The 18,050-nt window shown below is 45.3% G+C and overlaps 1 protein-coding gene across 1 annotated transcript; it reads left to right on the plus strand.

Moving 5' to 3' along the window:
* Positions 1–2,951: 2,951 nt before the first annotated feature.
* On the plus strand, positions 2,952–5,552 carry LOC123165696 (uncharacterized). The gene is made up of 5 exons (XM_044583393.1): positions 2,952–3,426; positions 3,677–3,751; positions 4,032–4,221; positions 4,909–5,122; positions 5,193–5,552. Exons 1-5 carry the CDS (start codon positions 3,077–3,079, stop codon positions 5,336–5,338), a joined length of 975 nt encoding a protein of 324 aa, XP_044439328.1. The 5' UTR covers positions 2,952–3,076; the 3' UTR covers positions 5,339–5,552.
* Positions 5,553–18,050: the final 12,498 nt, after the last annotated feature.

Here is an 18,050-nt window from a genome sequence, read left to right on the forward strand (position 1 = left end):
TGTATAAGTCATGAAGAAAGCAATAGCAGAATACTAAACGATCAAGTGCTAAGCTAACGGAATGGGTCAAGTCAATCACATCATTATCCTAATGATGTGATCCCGTTAATCAAATGACAACTCGTGTCTATGGCTAGGAAACATAACCATCGTTGATCAACGAGCTAATCAAGTAGAGGCATACTAGTGACACTCTATTTGTCTATGTATTCACACAAGTATTATGTTTCCGGTTAATACAATTCTAGCATGAATAATAAACATTTATCATGATATGAGGAAATAAATAATAACTTTATTATTGCCTCTAGGGCATATTTCCTTCAGACCGTTGTTGACTGCGTCGACGGCCAAAGCCATATTCTTTCTCTTTTCTCTCTTTTCATTCTCATCAATTATATGCATATGACTGGACAATTTAATGACAAAGTGAGAAATCTTTACCTAATAATTAAGGGGCTATTGCTTCTGGTCGTCCGTCATCAGAATTGCCCCCAAACTTGTAAAATATTACCAACCGATGCCACCTATAAGTGATAAAAATGTTTCACACAGAGAAATCCCTGCATGGACTGGCCCAGTTGTAACCTTTTATACTGTGCTCTGCGCGCTGGGAGAAGAAACACCGCCTATATGGGCCGGCCTATGTCCAGGCGGCCTGTTTTTTAGATTTCATATTTTTTTCTCATTTAAATAATTTGATAATTCAAAAATGTTCCGAGCATTAAAAAAATGAGAATTTTGAAATAAAATGTTTGATAATTCACAAAGGTTTGTGGACTCAAAAAATGTTCGTGCTTTTTAAAAAATGTGCGCATATTCAAAAAATATTAAAAAAATTAAAAAAAATGTTTGTAATATCAAAAAATGTTAATATTTATCTAAAAATATCGTGTATTCAAAATGTTAATGAAATTGAACAAAATTGCCAGTTCAAAAAATATTCCCCTGTGTTCATAACTTACATAACCTGTTCGTAACTTACAAAAAAAATTATTGATTCATAAAATGTTCGCTGATTCAAAATATGATCATGAATTTCAAAAAATATTCATTAAATCGAAAAAATGTTCATGAATTTCAAAGATTGTTCCACCAAACAATTCCAAAAAAATGTTCGTCGATTCTAGAAATGTTCGCCTATTCAAGAAAAATATTTTTGAAATGTTCAAAATTAAGACAAATGTTTGCAAATACTCCCTCCATTCCAAATTACTCGTCGTGGTTTTAGAACACGACGAGTAATTTGGAACGAAGGGAGTAGTATAAACTGTTCATGATTTTGGAAAATGTTCAAAAATCTATAAAAATGTTCGTGAATTAGAAAAATGTTCACGATGTCAGATATGTTCATGAGTTGAAAAAAATGCTCATGATTTAAAAAAATGTTCAGAATTTCATGAAAATGAGAGCGATAGTGTATCTCGGTGATGCATCAAAATGGTCATGATTTTTTTTCGTTGCAACGTACGGGCCCTTTTGCTAAATCAAAAGGATGTTCATGATATTAAAAAATTGTGCCACCAATTTCCAAAAAAATATTCTTCAATTCTAGAAATGATCGTCGATTCAAAAAATGTTCACCATTTTAAAAAATGTTTGCAAATTGTATTTAACGTTCATAAATTCAGAAAATGTTCTTGATTTTAGAAAATGTTCGAAAATTTGAAAAAGTGTTCATGGATTTGAAAAATGATCATGATTTTAGATATGTGCACGAGTTTTAAAACATGTTCATAATTTTACGAAATTGAGAGTGATACTGCATCTCGGTGATGCAACAAAATATAGTCATGGCCATCAGAGATTATGAAAAAAAATCTCCCTCTGCAACGCACGGGCCCTTTTGTTAGTATGATTACATGCATGTATAAATATACTATATCACTAAGCTCCCTAAAATTGGAGACCTCACAATCAGTTGAGGTCTCCAATTGAGATTTGGTCACCCAATTTTGACTGGGTCAACAATTTATCAAAACTTTTATACAAAACATTATGCTTTCTAATTTTTAAATCTTCACAGTTAATTGAAGCTACAATTTAGAATTGTGTCACTCTATTTTGACTGGGTCAACAATTTCTCAAGGGGCTCTCCCATTTAATTATTTTAATTCTCTATGTTCCCTAATTTTAAAGCTTTTTTGTTCGATTGGGGTATTCAATTTTGGATTTGATTTACAATTTTGATCAGGCCAACGATTTTTCAAATCAATCAGCAGCAACCGGCCTATAAAAATATATCAACCACGCAAAGACTCCCATCACCTAGAAAAAAGCGTCACCATATGATACTATAGCACAATACAGTGCATGAAACCACCGATGAAAAAATATTCCCATATAAATATGGGTTAATTAGCGGATAGCACATAATCATAGCGCGAAAGGCCTACCAAATAACCGCATTATAAATAAACATAAAACACACTCCGTCGTCTCCCCCACTAGCCAACCTAAATATTCCATCAATTTCAAAATATAAGGGTTAATAGTTTTTTGGAAAGTCAAATTTCTTTAACTTTGACCAAGTTCAGAGCCAAAAATATCGACATCGACAATATTAAATAAAACAAAATGAAAATTCATTTCATGAGACAGCTAATAACACCGATTTGATATTATGAATTTTGATATATTTCTCTATAAATTTAAGCAAATTTAAAGAGTTTAGACTTTTCAAAAAAGTAATACATCATATATTTTGAAATAGAGTGCGTAAAGAAATTTAAGAACCCTAACAAATTCAACGGCGCGGCAAAGCACGCCCAACCCTTCTAATCAGGATTTAAAACGGACTCGCCCGGACAGCTGAGAAGCAAAATTTTAAGGGACAGCTACATATGCCATTAGCGCACAGAGTACTCTACCGACACTCCGCCGCTACCAGCCGCCAGCCTGCTTCCGAAAGGAAATCCTGCTTCTTCTTTCTTTCTTTTTTGAACCAAAAACTAATCCTACTTCTGTTTCCCTATCGGAGAAGGAGCCAACTCAGCCAAGGCAAACCTTCATCAATTCCCCACTCCCACCATGACCACGCGCACGACACACACCCGATCGCCGCGGAGGCTTCGGCATGGACGGTTTGCGCGATAACTCCCGGCCGCCCTTTCGCGGCATCGACAGCCCCTCGCCGTCCGAATTCCGCGTGAGCTCCAGCCAGCGACGGCGCCGCTCCGCCTCTCGCAACGCTCCGCTGACACCTCCCATGCACCGCACCAGCGGCCTAGTCCGTCACCACGCAGAGCCGCGCCGCAAGCACCACCACCGGCGTGAGCGCAGCCGCAGCCCTCGCCTTGAGTCGGCACGCAAAGCTGGCTCGCCATCTGCCAAGTGGTCTCGGTTCGAAGACGGCTCTTCGAGCGCGCTGGCTCCGCCTCTGATGGATGATGGCAGCACGACCCTTGACTGCCCTGACAGTCCCATGTGATTATCTACCTCCTGTTCCTGGGACTAGTATATACTCCCTCCCTTTGTAAATATTAAGTCTTCCTAGGGATTTCAACGAGTGACTATATACGAAGTAAAATAAGTGAATCTACACTCTAAAATATATCTACGTACATTTGTATGTTTTCATTTGAAATGTCTAAAAAGACTTGTATTTAGGAACGGAGGGAGTATCTTTTTACTTGTTTGGCTCTGTGTTTCAAGCTTCCTGTGGTTGTTGACGCAGATACTGTTACGAGGATGATCAGAGGATAAGATTTGGGCAATACGGCGTCTCTGATGGTCCAGGGATCACTGACAGGTACAATTTACAAAACTTTGTATCAGATTTGTATGGGCCTCATTTAAGGATGCAGATATGTTCTACACTAGATAGGAAACAAACTTGTTATATCAACTCTATGATTGGACTAGTGCAATCAAAAGACCATGATGTTCTGGTTTTTTTATACACATTGGAAACAGTTTTACTTGCCTAGTGTCATTTTTTAGTAGCTAGCAGATGTTCCCTGAATGTGAGTAATCTGCCGGTGTTTCTTGTCCATCATATTAGTTATGTGCTGAACCAGTTATCCAAATAGGGAACCAGACGGCAAACAGGAAGATCATTCATATAATGCGCTGGTGGATGACTTTATGGGTGCTGTGGTGGAGAACTGGTGTGAGCCAGCCAACTTCGATCAAGCAGCGCGTGAAGAGCGTTACCGAAAGCAGACGAATCGATTCGCTGAGTTAGCTCTGAAACGTTACAACAAAAACAAAAACAATAAGGTAAATATATATATTTAAGGTTCTTTGGTACAAGAGTGTGATTTGTTCAATTAAGGCTACTACAGAACTTGTTAATGTATGACTCCGATAAAACCTTATCTGCCACTCAAGTAACTTTAATAGAACCATGTTACTATGTGCTGCACACAGGCCGCAAGAAGAAAAGGTTCCTTTTAGGATATCACAGTGAAATACGACAGCAGAATTTGTATTACTAAAGCAACACGTGTAATGCCGCAACTAAAATCCATATTCAGAAAAAACATTTCCCCCATGTCCAAGCTGACAAATTTGATAGTGAACTTAATAACACAATAACAAAACATAAGCTGAGTAAGAGAAACCAAAGATAACATAGCACATAAGCTGACTAACTGGACAATTGTACCTTTGGTGGAGTCAATGTTCCCATGCACAGCAATGGGAGAACCAAATATGAAAGATTGAGAAATTATTATTATTATTATTATTATTATTATTACTACTACAACTACTACTAAGTTATAACAAGGACTGTCCTCTTCACTATGTTTCATTTCAGAGAGGGAGTGAATGTTAATGATTAAGATAAATGTGTTGGTCAATGTTTTATAAAATTATTTGCTTTCTTTACCAATTGTATAGATGTTGAAACTTGTGTGTACTGTCATACTTGTTGAGCTTGTTTTTATTCGTGACAATGGCCAGGTTAAGTATTCACTTGTTGAGGCAATAGATGGAGCAATATTTCATGAGCGATCTTACGATTACGCCCATGTGAACTTCTATGCTAATGCTAAGAATGGCCCAAAGAAGAACGATCCTAAAGTGCTTGTTTTTGCTGAGCTCAAACATGTTGGACGGCGAGTTAACGCAATGGCTCTCACGTCTTTCCATTTTCTTGATGAGAAGAAACAAACCAGTAAGTATTTTTAGATCTTCTAGTTTGCTTAGTTGAAAATTGCTTAGACATCTCATGAATTGTTTTACAGCTGGACGTCGTGATGTTGCTCGGAGCTCGCGCGTGATTCGGGAGATATATCATTGCTATGCTTGTACCAATGATATGAAGCACCCCCAGGGATCAAGCTATAAGGCAGGCCACTTTGCTGCTGTATCATATTACTTTGAGGATTAGGTACGCGATTTGTTAGAACTTGTATTTTTAGGTGGCCATAGGCCCCGGTACAATAAGCAAAAAAAAAACCTTATAGAGGAAAATACAAAGGGTACAGGTCTAAATATTGTAAATCTACAACACTGAGTTTGAACAGACCAAAGCCGTGACGTGCTTTAGCATGGGCCTTCATAAACAAATTCGACAACTGTAACTCGAAAGGCACATACTAAAGAGCAACAACCCTGCACACCAACTCACAAAAAATAGCACCAACACCAATATGTTTGATGAGCTCATACTTCAAAGGGTTGCACAACATTTGCAACAGTTGTACTGTCTAACAATAAGTACTAGGTGTAGTAACGGAGATACTAAACTCCTAAAGTAACCACCATAACCAAGTTAGTCTTGTCGTCAAAAGAGTCATAGCTAGCAATTCAGCCTCTATACTCGAACATAAAACTTTAGTTTGTTTTTTCGTCTTCCAGGGTATGAGAGAACCACCAAGAAAAATGCATTAAGCAGAATGTGAACGATGACCTGAGAGATCAGTAGCCCATGTAGCGTTCGAATAGGCCTGAAGTTGTAAAGAAGCGTCTGAATAGGCCTGAAGTTGTAAAGAACTAGAGCAAAGGAAGAAAAGACAGTGAAAATCGCACCATAAAGTTATCGGAGAACACGAAGAAAATGACTAGGCCGGGGTTACCCCTTTAAAAAAAAATTGAAGATGACTAGGGCATGGTTATCCCTTTTTTAAAACAAGGAAGATGACCATAGTGAACCGATGTGAAAGCAAAACAAACTGGCACAAAATATAAACAGGATAGGATATATTTAGACGAGTGACAGCTATAGACGAAGTCACCATAGACTCCTCATAGTCGACTGGAATGTGTCCTCCCACTGTACGAACATTGCTATAAAGTAAAATAAATCCAGAAAATGCGAGCACCAGTGTAAGACTTAAACCTTGCTGGGTTGGGGATATACTGTCCTCCTAAACAGGTTGGTTCACCCGTTGTCCAAGCTTGACAACAAGCAACATAGGAAAAGTCTTTCCTTCTCCACAAGAAAAGCTCTTCTCCTCCCGTCAGCGTCGTCGCCTGTCCGCCCCATCTCTGATGGCCTCTAGGCCATGGAGGTGCGGAGGATCTCGGGCCCCTGCCGGTGGGAGGGACCCCGTTCTCGTTCTTTTTAGATACAACGTCTTGGTTCGGGCTGTGTGACGGCGGCGATGTCTCTTAGTAGGAATCATGTCACCCACGTTCTATCCCCGTCCCGATAGTGCGTCTAGCATTGTCGGAGGGCGTGTGGAGGTTTGTTTCCGTCGGATCTTGCGGGATTTGATCGATGCTGGTCTTCGGTGGATCTGTTTGGATCTGGTATTCGTTCGTATTCGTTTGGGTATTTACAGGTTTGATCCTTTTGATCCACGACTTTCTTCATCGATGATGGTTGCTACTCTGGTGCGCTGGTCCTATGAGGCCTTAGCATGACGACTTCCCGACTGTCTACTACAACAACGTTTGCCCGGCTCCGTGAGGGAGGGCGATGATAGCGGCACGCCTTCGGCTCGCTTCAGTGTTTGTAGTCGTTGTTAGGTGGTCCACGGACATGGTTGTAATTTTTATTACCCCTATAGTTCTTTAAGCTGCGATGATTGAAGATGAATAGATTGGATGTTTCTTGAAAGAAAAAACATGTTGGTTTGGCCATGTTCTTTTTCTACGTGCATGAGAGTACATAGTACGTATGTGACAAGGGTGTCCCTTTCTTGTACTACAAAACTTGTGTGCATGTATTCGCAGAAAAAACAACTTGTGTGCATAAATCTATGGTTTTTTTCAGAGTACGCCGATGATGTATCATATTTTGTTAAAAGGGAGAATGTTAATTACAAGAGCGGCTAATATGGATGCGAACATCTACAAAGGCACATCGCCACCTTACACCAAAGTAAACAAAGCTCACTCTTTCACAAAAGGGTCTAAGCCACCAACTCTGAAACCTGTCCGTGACATAGTTATGTCACATCTAAACTCATGTCCACTCTGTTTGTGATCTATTTTTTTGTCTTAGTTTTTTTTCTTATTACTGCATTATATATTTATGGAAGTTTAGATGTGACATTCTTCAAAAACATCTAGATGTGAATTAGTCAAACTGAAAGTGAAAACGCAGATCAAGCTTCCTCTCAGATAAAACCGAGTCCTCGCTGAACGTGCACGGTCACGTACGGGTCGCCTTACAAACCTGAGTCTAGACGATCCGCTGCGAGTCTGCACACCACTTCGACCCAAACACGATGGACGCCGGCGACGGCGTCTCCTTGCCCTACGACGTGCTCCTTAAAATCTTAAGCCGCCTCCATCCACGCACCCTCGCGAGGTGCCGGCGCGTCTGCCACGCATGGCGGGCCGCCGTGGACGGCATCGACGACCTCCTCCTCCTGGACTACTTTCCCAGGCACGCCTTTCCCGGAATCTTCTTCACCACGATCGGCTGCTAGTCTGATTCTTCCTTCTTCGCCCCGCCATGTATGCCCACAGGGCGGGATGGCAAGCCTGGCTTCCGACGCCTCGCGTATCCACGCGAGGCAACCGTACGCCGGTCGTGCAACGGCCTTCTCCTGCTCGAGGACTGGGGGTACTGCTACGTTTTCAACCCAGCGACCGGGCGGTACGCCGAGCTGCCGCGCCCTTCGATGAAGAGTCCCGTCGACGCCATGTCCCTCGCCTTTGACCCGGCCGTGTCGCTGCACTTCGACGTGTTTGTCTTCGAGAAAGATGTGTCAGCACAACATAGCAAACAAGCCGAGGCTTCAACGCTCGAGCAAGGGAAAGATGAGGTCGTCGAGGAGGAGGAGGAGGAGCCGAGGGAGCATGTGTTGCCTTTGGAATTGTTCTCGTCGCGTACCTGGCAATGGGAGAAACGAGAATTCATGCCTGGGCATTGTGCCCCAGGGAACCTCTATGACATTCTTGCGACCACTTCGCCAGGTAACCAAACGGTGTGGTCTTCTGAGTACTGGCGTGGGTCGCTCTACATGCATTGCCACTATAGCATCCTCACGATCCTACGTCCGTCGAAGGGGACTTACGACATGGTTAGAGCATCTTCAGCCGCGTCACAGAAAGGTCTTCCCAGACGAATTTTTCACACCGGCGCTGAAAAAACGGCCCAGACGCGCTTTCAGGAGCCTGATTTTCGCCGGCCTGGGCCGAAATCAGCGCCGGCGGACCCAGGCCGAACCCAGCACGCTGGGGACGCTAGGGCGAATGGTTTTGGCGCAAAAAGCCGCAGGCCAGCCGCGTCAGCGACACCGCACCTCGCCTTCCCCAACGCCTCGGTTCCCATGGGGAATCAATGGCAAGGCTGCCGCCGCCGGTCAGCCTTGCCATTGATTCCTCACGGGCGGCGCGTCACGGGACGGCGCGCCGACGCCTCCCCTCCCTCGCACGCGTACACACCAGCCCAGCCCTCGCCGCCGAGCTATACCTCTCCCGAGCGCCGCCGCCCAGCCCCTCCTCTCCCGCCCCTCCCCGATGGCCGAGCGTTTCCCCGGAGACGAGGCGGCGGCCAACGGCTTCGGCCGCCGCACGCTCCGCGAACAGGAGTCCTGACTCCTATCCCAGGCGAACATCCCGGCGCCGCCGGACATGCGTATTCGACGGGCTGGAGGCTCAGCAACGGGGGAGTGCCTATTCCCCCATTGCCCGATGTCGTGGCCAAACCCTCCTACTTCGCCGACGAGGTCGACGTCGTGCGCGCCTCCCTCACCGACGCCCAACTCTCCCTCCCCCAGTACGCCGCCGACAACCACGCGGCTTGGGCGGCGTACTTCGAGCGCCGTCAGCAGCAGCGGATGGCGTCCACCAACGGCGCGCCGATGGTCGGCAGCCTGAAGAACAGCGAGGGGCACCACCTGTGGTGGGGCGTCCCCGGCCGCACACTCGAGGGCGTGCTGACGCAGCTCGATGGCGGCAACGACCTGCCGTTGGCGTACCCCCCGGCAAGGGCGGCCGCCCCGGCGCACCACCGACGCGACAGGCCATGGGCGCCAAGGAGGTTCGGCTCCTCCTCTTCTTCCTCCTCCTCGCGCTCTTCCTCGCACTCCTCCGGCACTCCGGCGCTGCTCGGCGTCAAGGCCGAGCCCGCGGCGGAGACGCCGCTCGGCCGGCGCACTCGCAGCGCCGGCATAGTCATCAACGAGGGCGGCCGGCGCGCCTCCTCGTCGGCTCTCCTCCGCGCTTCGTCAAGCCAAAGACGGAGCCGGGGCTCGCGCCGGTGAAGGCAGAGCCGGGGCTCGCCGCCGTGAAGACGGAGCACGGCGAGGTCGAGCGCGACGACGACGCGGCCCTTGAATGGGCACGCCAGGACTCCCTCAAGATGGCGAGGGGAGCGCCAGTGCGCCGTCCTGCAGCGCTTCACGGAGCGCCGCCGGGGCCACGACGAAGGAGGAGTCATCGTCATCGACGACAGCGACGACGACGACGACGCGCCGCCGCCACCACCAGTCCGCCATGGCGACGCCGGGTCCAGCAGGGGCGCCCGCGTCAAGGAGGAGAAGGCCGACGACGAGGATGGCGGCGACGACGGCGACTACTCGGTGTTCAGCCAGTTTTTTTTAATTAGTTTATTATATATTTGCTATGTAATGAAAATCGGCGAACTTTGTCGAAATATATACCCAAGTTGGCCGAAATTTGTCGTGTTTAGCCGAACTTCGCCGAACTGTGCCGAAATTTGCTATACATTTTTAATTTTTAAACGCGCCTGGGGGCGGCCCTGGGGCCGGCGGCTGGGACCAACTCGCCCCAGGCCCATTTTTTACGCCGACTCACCCCCAGACAGCGATTTTAGGCGCCCCTTGAGGGGCCAACGGCTGGAGATGCTCTTAGACTCCATGGAAACCCTGCACGAGGTGCATATACTGGAATTCCATCTTAGCAAACTACGAAAGAGGGATTCACTACGTGATGGTCGACGAAGTGCATCTTCAAGTATGGATGTTAACCGATTCGACGGATGGTCAACTAGATTGGACACTAGCACACGATGTTAGCCTCAACCCGCACGGTCATATGATTAAGCCTCTTGCAATACAGCCCAAGGTGACATGGGGTGTTGTCAGAAGCAGGACTGGACCGACTAGCATAGGCTACAATGACGATTATGATGACTTGAAGAGAACGAGGACGGAGCCGGAATAAATGACTCTGAATATTTTTGGGACTCGGACAATGACAACTTCATCGACGTGGTTGGAGGAGCTGTCCACCTTAAGCCGCCGGAATGGGGTGACCACTGTAGGATCGCGGGATTCCATCCCCACAAGAATGCACTCATCCTCGTACTTGATTGGGCAGTGGTAGTGTACTATCTTGACATGTCGAGGATGCAGTACCTAGGCGACTCACATGAGCCCTAAGAGACCCTGAGCAAGATGCTTTCTATGTCAAAGGATCGTTTACTTACCGCCCTTGCTACAAGGACGTGCTATGGGTGGGGAAATTTTCCAGGATGTCTTAGACTGGTATATGACTCTATTATATATAGCATTTGAGATGCACTTTACCCCTAGGCTTAGTATCGTTTCTATGTATGCTTTCCTATGTGGTTATATACATAGTTCCCATTGAACGGATTTTTTTGTTCTGAGACTTACGCAATGAACGGATATGTGTGCTATTTATTTCTTGTGTACAAGAAGAAATTACTTGGTCTTTTTAGTACTCCGGATCACTGGTGTGCGTTGGTTACTAAGTTACTAAGTTTCATGCACCCCTCCCCGAAGTTGATCTGCTCCTGTTGTTTCTTGAAGTTTTGATATTTTTAATGTTCTTGCATTTGCACAAGGACTCGCTACAACACGGTAGAGTATCCAAGGTGTTCTGTAGTAGGCGGCTTAAAACCGCCCTCACTTACCTTGGCCGGGTCAGCCACTGACATAGTCGTCCAGGTCAAAACCGAATTGACTTCTAAAATGCGAATTGACATAGTTATATAATAATGGTTATCACATAGAGCAAGCTAGCATATGCAACCGCGGCTACGATGGGCCCGGTTATGGAGTCGACGATTGCCACGGATGTGGGTGTAAGTTGGAAGCGTTCCTACTCTCCAGGAGGAGAGCCGTGTGGGTATTTATTGATCTGGGCGTAATATGCCGTGAGGTATAAGAAGCAGTCGATCGTTAGGATACAACTGTCATAAAGAAGACCAGGATGAATACGAGAGAAAGAGGGAGTAGAGATAGATACATATGAGATTACAATAGTGGTAATCCACTTCTGAGCCCAGGCTCAGCTGCACCCGCCCTTACGAAGAAAATCAAAATAAATATTAGAAAAACTCAAAAAATTCCAACTTTTTGTGTGGTAGATAATTTGCTGCCTGGGGTACGCTTTAATTTTCAAATCATTTGGACATATGAGCAGCTCTCGACAAAAAAGACAAATTCGGGGTCAGTAATTTTTTTTACTGTTCATGCACTTTTCCATCCTGATTTGTCTTTTTTGCTAAGAGCTTCTCAGAAGTCCAAATGATCTCAAATTTGGAGCGGACCTCACGTGACAAATTGTCTACCATCCAAAGAAAGATTGGAATTTTTTGAATTTATTTTGAAATTTTTGTGATTTTTTTCCTGGACGGGTGCAGATGAGCCTGGGCACCGAAACGCCGCACTCTTACAATAGCAGGTTTAAACTATTTCTAACACCCTCCCTTAATCTCAGCTATCCTACATTAAGATTTCTCTTGAATTCTTCAAATGATTTGCTTGGAAGAGCTTTAGTGAACCCATCTGCTACCTGATCTTTGGAAGGAATAAACCGTATGTCCAACTTCTTCCCTGCAACTCTTTCTCGCACAAAGTGAAAGTCTATTTCAATATGTTAGGTTCTACCATGAAAAACTAGGTTTGCAGAGAGATAGGTTGCTCCCAAATTATCACACCATAAACATGACACACGATGCTGCTTGATTCCCAGTTCACTAAGCAATGATTCCAACCAAATGATCTCAGCAGTAGCATTTGCCAATGACTTGTATTCAGCCTCAGTACTTGACCTTGACACTGTAGCTTCTTTTCTAGCACTCCAAGAAATAAGATTAGAGCCAAAGAATACTGCAAATCCTCCAGTTGACTTTCTGTCATCACTACATCCTGCCCAGTCAACATCAGAGTAAGCACTAACAAGGGTGGAATTAGAACGTTTGAACTGAAGGCCCAAGCTCACAGTGTGTTTTATATACCGTATAATTCTTTTAACAGCTGTCCAATGTATAGTGGTAGGTGCATGAAGATACTGACAAACCTTATTGACAGCAAAGGATATATCTGGTCTTATCAACGTTAAGTACTGCAAGGCTCCCACAACACTTCTATACTTTGTGCTTTCTTCTTCCTTAAGTGGCTCTCCATCAAAGGCTGAAAGTTTTTCTGAAGAAGACAATGGTGTGGGAGAAGGCTTACAGTCCTTCATCCCCATACGAACCAATAGTTCAGTAGCATATTTCTCTTGATTAAGTACTATGCCATCTTGAATCCTTTTTACTTCAATGCCTAGGGAGAAGTGTAGATCACCAAGATCTTTCAAAGCAAATTCTGAACTCAAATCATGCAAGAGAGCATTAGTAGCACTTTGTGAAGAGCTTGCAACTATAATATCATCAACATATATCAGAAAAAAATAAATGTGTTTGCCTTGTTATAAATAAAGAGCGATGTGCCAGCTTTAGATGCAGTAAAACCAATGCGCTTTAATTGAGAGCTTGACCTTGAGTACCATGTTCTTGGTGCTTGTTTCAAACCATAAAGTGCCTTATCAAGTTTACACACATAATGAGGTGCCTTCTTTTCTGCATACCCAGGTGGTTGTCTCATGTAAACCTCCTCTTCTAGAACACCGTGTAAAATGCATTCTGAACATCTAGCTGTCTCAAGCTCCATCCCCTAGACACAGCAATAGATAGTACAAGCCTAATGGTTGCAGCTTTAACAACAGGACTGAAAATATCTTCATAATCTAAACCATAACGTTGTTTGGAGCCTTTTGCAACTAACCGTGCTTTGTACCTGTCAATTGAGCCATCTGACTTCTTTTTTATTCTGTAGACCCACTTACAGTCAATAATATTTTTACCTCTTGGCTCCGGTACAAGATGCCATGTCTTGTTCCTCATAAGTGCCATGTATTCTTCATCCATTGCATTTTTCCACTTTGAATCTTTCAGTGCATCCTCTAATTTTGTTGGTTCTCCTGCAACACACAACATGCCATATAGTACAATGCCTTCAGTTCTAATCTTTACGTTTTTTATACCTTTTTGTAGTTGAGTCATAACACGTGAAACTGGTTGTGTTGAATTCGATGTACATGAGGTGGTGTAGATGAATCAGCCGCAGAGGATCCTGAAGAGACTCTGGAGCTGCTTTGCACAACAGATCATGTGGTCTGCTATGTGGCGGAAGGAGAGGTTGTACCCGCTTCAATATCTGCAGAAGATCCCATGGAGGGACCCCGCACATGGGCATGCAACTCAGATCCCGCGCCAGACGCGCCTGGCGAAGCGCTTTCTGGCAGCTCTGTCGCGGTCGCGGGCCCGCGTGTGGGACGCGGGGTGGCATGCGGCGACGTGGCGGCTGATGGCTGGCGCGGCACGCCTCTGCCAGGCACGCTATCCTGAGAAGATCTTATGCGCACGCGATCCGAGAAATCCTGGTGCACAGGAGTTCCAGGTGACGCCAGATCTCCCTCGTCTTCCGCGCCGGCTACGTCTTCTTCCGCCACATGAAATATGGCACCATTTTCTTCAAAAATTTGATCATTTTCTGCACCGTTTTCTGCAATGTTTACTGCATGACCCTGCACATGAGAAGTACTAGTAGGATCATCAGTTGGGTTAGTACAATCGTCGCCCGCTTGATCAAGGTTTTGGAGATTGGATGGAAGGAAGAGAGTTACTTTCCTAAGAAGTGCTCCGGCGTTGGGATGAAGAGACTCAAAAGGATATATGGATTCATCGAACACAACATCTCGAGAAATATACACCCTTCCGGTGGAAACATCTAAGCATTTAACGCCTTTGTGAATGGGACTATATCCAAGGAATACACACTTCTTGGAACGAAACGCAAGTTTTCGTGTATTGTATGGACGAAGGTTGGGCCAGCAAGCCCAACCAAACACACGGAGAGATTTATAATCAGGAGTAGTACCAAAAAGACATGTGATGGGAGTTTCAAATTTGATGACTTTGCTAGGAAGCAAATTTATGAGATATGTGGCAGTCAAAAAAGCTTCATCCCAAAATTTCAATGGCATGGATGCATTTGCTAGCAGGGCTAACCCTACCTCAACAACATGACAATGTTTTCTCTCGGCAGAACCATTCTGTTGATGTGCATGGGGACACGAAACATGATGAGAGATACCAAGTTGCTGAAAAAAGAGATTAAGCTTCTTGTATTCACCTCCCCAGTCGGTTTGCATGGCAATGATCTTAGTGTTCAGTTTTCGTTCAACAAGATTCTGAAAATTCTTGAAAACATGAAACACTTCAGATCGTTTCTTAAGAAGATAGATCCAAGTAAATTTGCTATAATCATCAACGAAGCTTACACAATAGGAATGTCTACCAATAGAGGTAGGAGCTGGCCCCCAAACATCTGAGAATAAAAGTTGTAAGGGTGCAGTGAAACTGCTGACAGAAATAGGGTATGGCAACTGATGACTTTTAGCTTGTTGACATGGATCACAAACCGACTCAACGCTAGACTCATGAGAGTTGGGAAGTTCATTCTTACCAAGAACGAGCTTAACAATAACTGATGAAGGATGACCTAATCTACTGTGCCACTTTGCTGAAGAAGGCTTCATAGCAACTAAAGCATGTTTATTTGATGACGATGATGACGATATGATTGGGTAGAGACCTCCCACGCACTTGCCTCTAAGAAGAACCATCCTCGTGTCCAAGTCCTTAACCAAAAAGAAATAAGGATAGAATTCAATGAGAACACGATTATAAAGGGCAAATCTATGAACAGAAAGAAGATTTTTTGATGTTTCGGGCACTGTGACGCCCCCAATTCGACCGTACACTAATCATACACGCAAATGTGTACGATCAAGATCAGGGACTCACGGGAAGGTATCACAACACAACTCTAGACACAAATTAAAATAATACAAGCTTCATGTTACAAGCCACGGGCCTCGAGGGCTCGAATACAGAAGCTCGATACACAAGAGAGTCAACGGAAGCAACAATATCTGAGTACAGACATAAGTTAAACAAGGATGCCTTAAGAAGGCTAGCACAAACATCAACGATCGAAGAGGCAAGGCCTCCTGCCTGGGAGCTCCTAACTACTCCTGGTTGTCGGTGGTCTCCACGTAGTAGCATCCATCGGCGGTGGCATCTGGCTCCAAGGATCCACCATGTGGTTGCATCAACCGGAAAGAAGAAGGAAGGCGGAAAAGGGGTAGCAAAGCAACCGTGAGTACTCATCAAAAGTACTCGCAAGCATCAGATCTATACTAAGTATGCATTGGTATCAAATGGAAGGGTTGTATCGATGGACTGAACTGCAGAATGCCAGAATAGAGGGGAAGGCCTAGCCTATCGAAGACTAGCATCTTCAAGCACCTCCAAGCATCTTGCAGCATGTAGAAGAGTAAAGAATAGTAGTTTATAATTGACAAGCATGTTGTAGCATTACCGCCCAGAGATCCTTCCTCGACTCCCTAGAAGAAAGCAATCTCGGAGCCACATATCCATCACATGTCTCAAGTAACCAGTTCTAGTTGTAATAGATCAGGATACAAGTCTGAACGTCCATTACCGTGGACACGGTATTCGTATATATCTTCCCTGCAGGGGCGCACCACGTTTTCCAGCACGCTTGATTAATCTGGTCGGACAGACTTTTCTGGGTCAATGCCCGGCCTCGGAAAATCAACACGTCGTAGCCCTACCTAGGCTCAGCAGAGAGGCCCCCGCCAATTTACATCCTAAGCACATCGGGGTCTGGGCCCATCGCCCGTTGCACTCTGGGTCGTTGCGAGCAGGGCGGATCCAGGCTGCACGGATGGCGTCGGCCCAGCTGTGCCGCAATGCTGAACTGGACGTCTGACAAAGCTTCAGCTGATACTACGTCGTCGAGGCCCATAACTATTCTCGCATGGTGGTTAGTGCGTAAAGGCCAGAGGCCAACTCAAAACAAATACCCAAACCTGTTAGTGCATTGGGGGCTCGCGGAGACGAGCAGACACTCACGATAATGTGACCCCGTCGCCCCGTCTCACGGACTTACGGCAAGGGCCCAAACTGCCCGACCGTGACACGTAGAAAACTCGCGGGTGCTCTACGGGCCCGCCCGAGTTTCACATCAACTCACGGGTACCCCTCAGGGTCGACCCGACTTCAACAATGGTCTCAAGTAAAGTCTGGGTAACCGTGTGTCCAAACATCAAGGGGAAAACCCGAGGAATCACCCCCGGTGGATTCCACTCGATGTAATCATCAAGGTGAACGTAAGAGGAACCACCCTCGAGGTTCACACTTGAGGGGTTGCACGACAGAGTCGTATCGGGAGTGGTGAAGGAGGAACCATCCTCGTTGACCACGACCGAATAGCTACACTACAGAGTTGTCATCAGGAGTGTGTATGAGTTTCCACCCTCGGCACTCGATGGTAACTCTACAGAGTCGAGCAACAAAAAGGGGCGTGATGTGATGTGAGGTGTCGGGCTCTGGTCGTCGATCACGTTGATCGAGTCATCGATGATGAAACAGGGGCAACAAGGACAAGGTGGGGGTCACTGATGGATCACTAACCAACCTATACTAAGCAGTTTAGGATAAGCAGGTAAGGTACAATGAGCAGGTTACAAAAGCAGGCTATGCATCAGAATAGGAGCAAACAATAACAGTAGCAAAATCTAATGCAAGCATGAGAGAATGGAACGGGCGATATCAGGATGATCAAAGGGGGGCTTGCCTGGAAGCTCCACTGAAAGGGAAGAAGTGTCGTCGGTGACGTAGTCGATCACAAGGACATCAACAACGGTCTCGGGGTCTACCGAAGAAGAAGAGGGGGAAGAAACAGTAAATACAGAGCAAACAGAAGCATAACAAGACAACGGGCGGAGCTAGGGGTGTTCTAACACAGGGCTACACGATACCGGCGAAGGGGATAAAATCCGGGAAAGTTTTCCCGAAGTTTGGCATTTTCGGACAAACGAACCGGAGGGGACGGTTGCAGGTTCTCTATGCTAGGGACGTGCGGCAGACGAACGGACTGCGTAAGCAGATTCGTCTCGCCGTTCTGAGCAACTTTCATGTATAAAACTTTTTAATCTGACTTACGGATTATTTTCTATGATTTTTTAAAGTTTTAACAATATTCTGCAAGTTACAGGATTTATTTTAATTCGAAAATATATTAAGTGTAATTGCTATGGGTACACAGAGAGTGTACCCAGAGATGTGAAAGTGTGGCTGACAGTGGGGCCACACTGTTGAGTCAGCAGCTGACCCAGTCAACCTTATTCAGAAGAAAAGTGTGCTAGGTCCACATGTCATAGACAGTAGTTTTAACTAGTGGTTTATTTTAAACACAGGGTTAATTAAGTGGTGGGGGTCCATATGTCAGGGACAGTTTAACATTTTAAACCGTAGTCATATTGGCCTTACTAATATGATTAGTGGGGGTAGGCCT

The sequence above is a fragment of the Triticum aestivum genome, chromosome 1D, assembly GCF_018294505.1.
Source record: "Triticum aestivum cultivar Chinese Spring chromosome 1D, IWGSC CS RefSeq v2.1, whole genome shotgun sequence".
NCBI classification, from domain to species: domain Eukaryota; kingdom Viridiplantae; phylum Streptophyta; class Magnoliopsida; order Poales; family Poaceae; genus Triticum; species Triticum aestivum.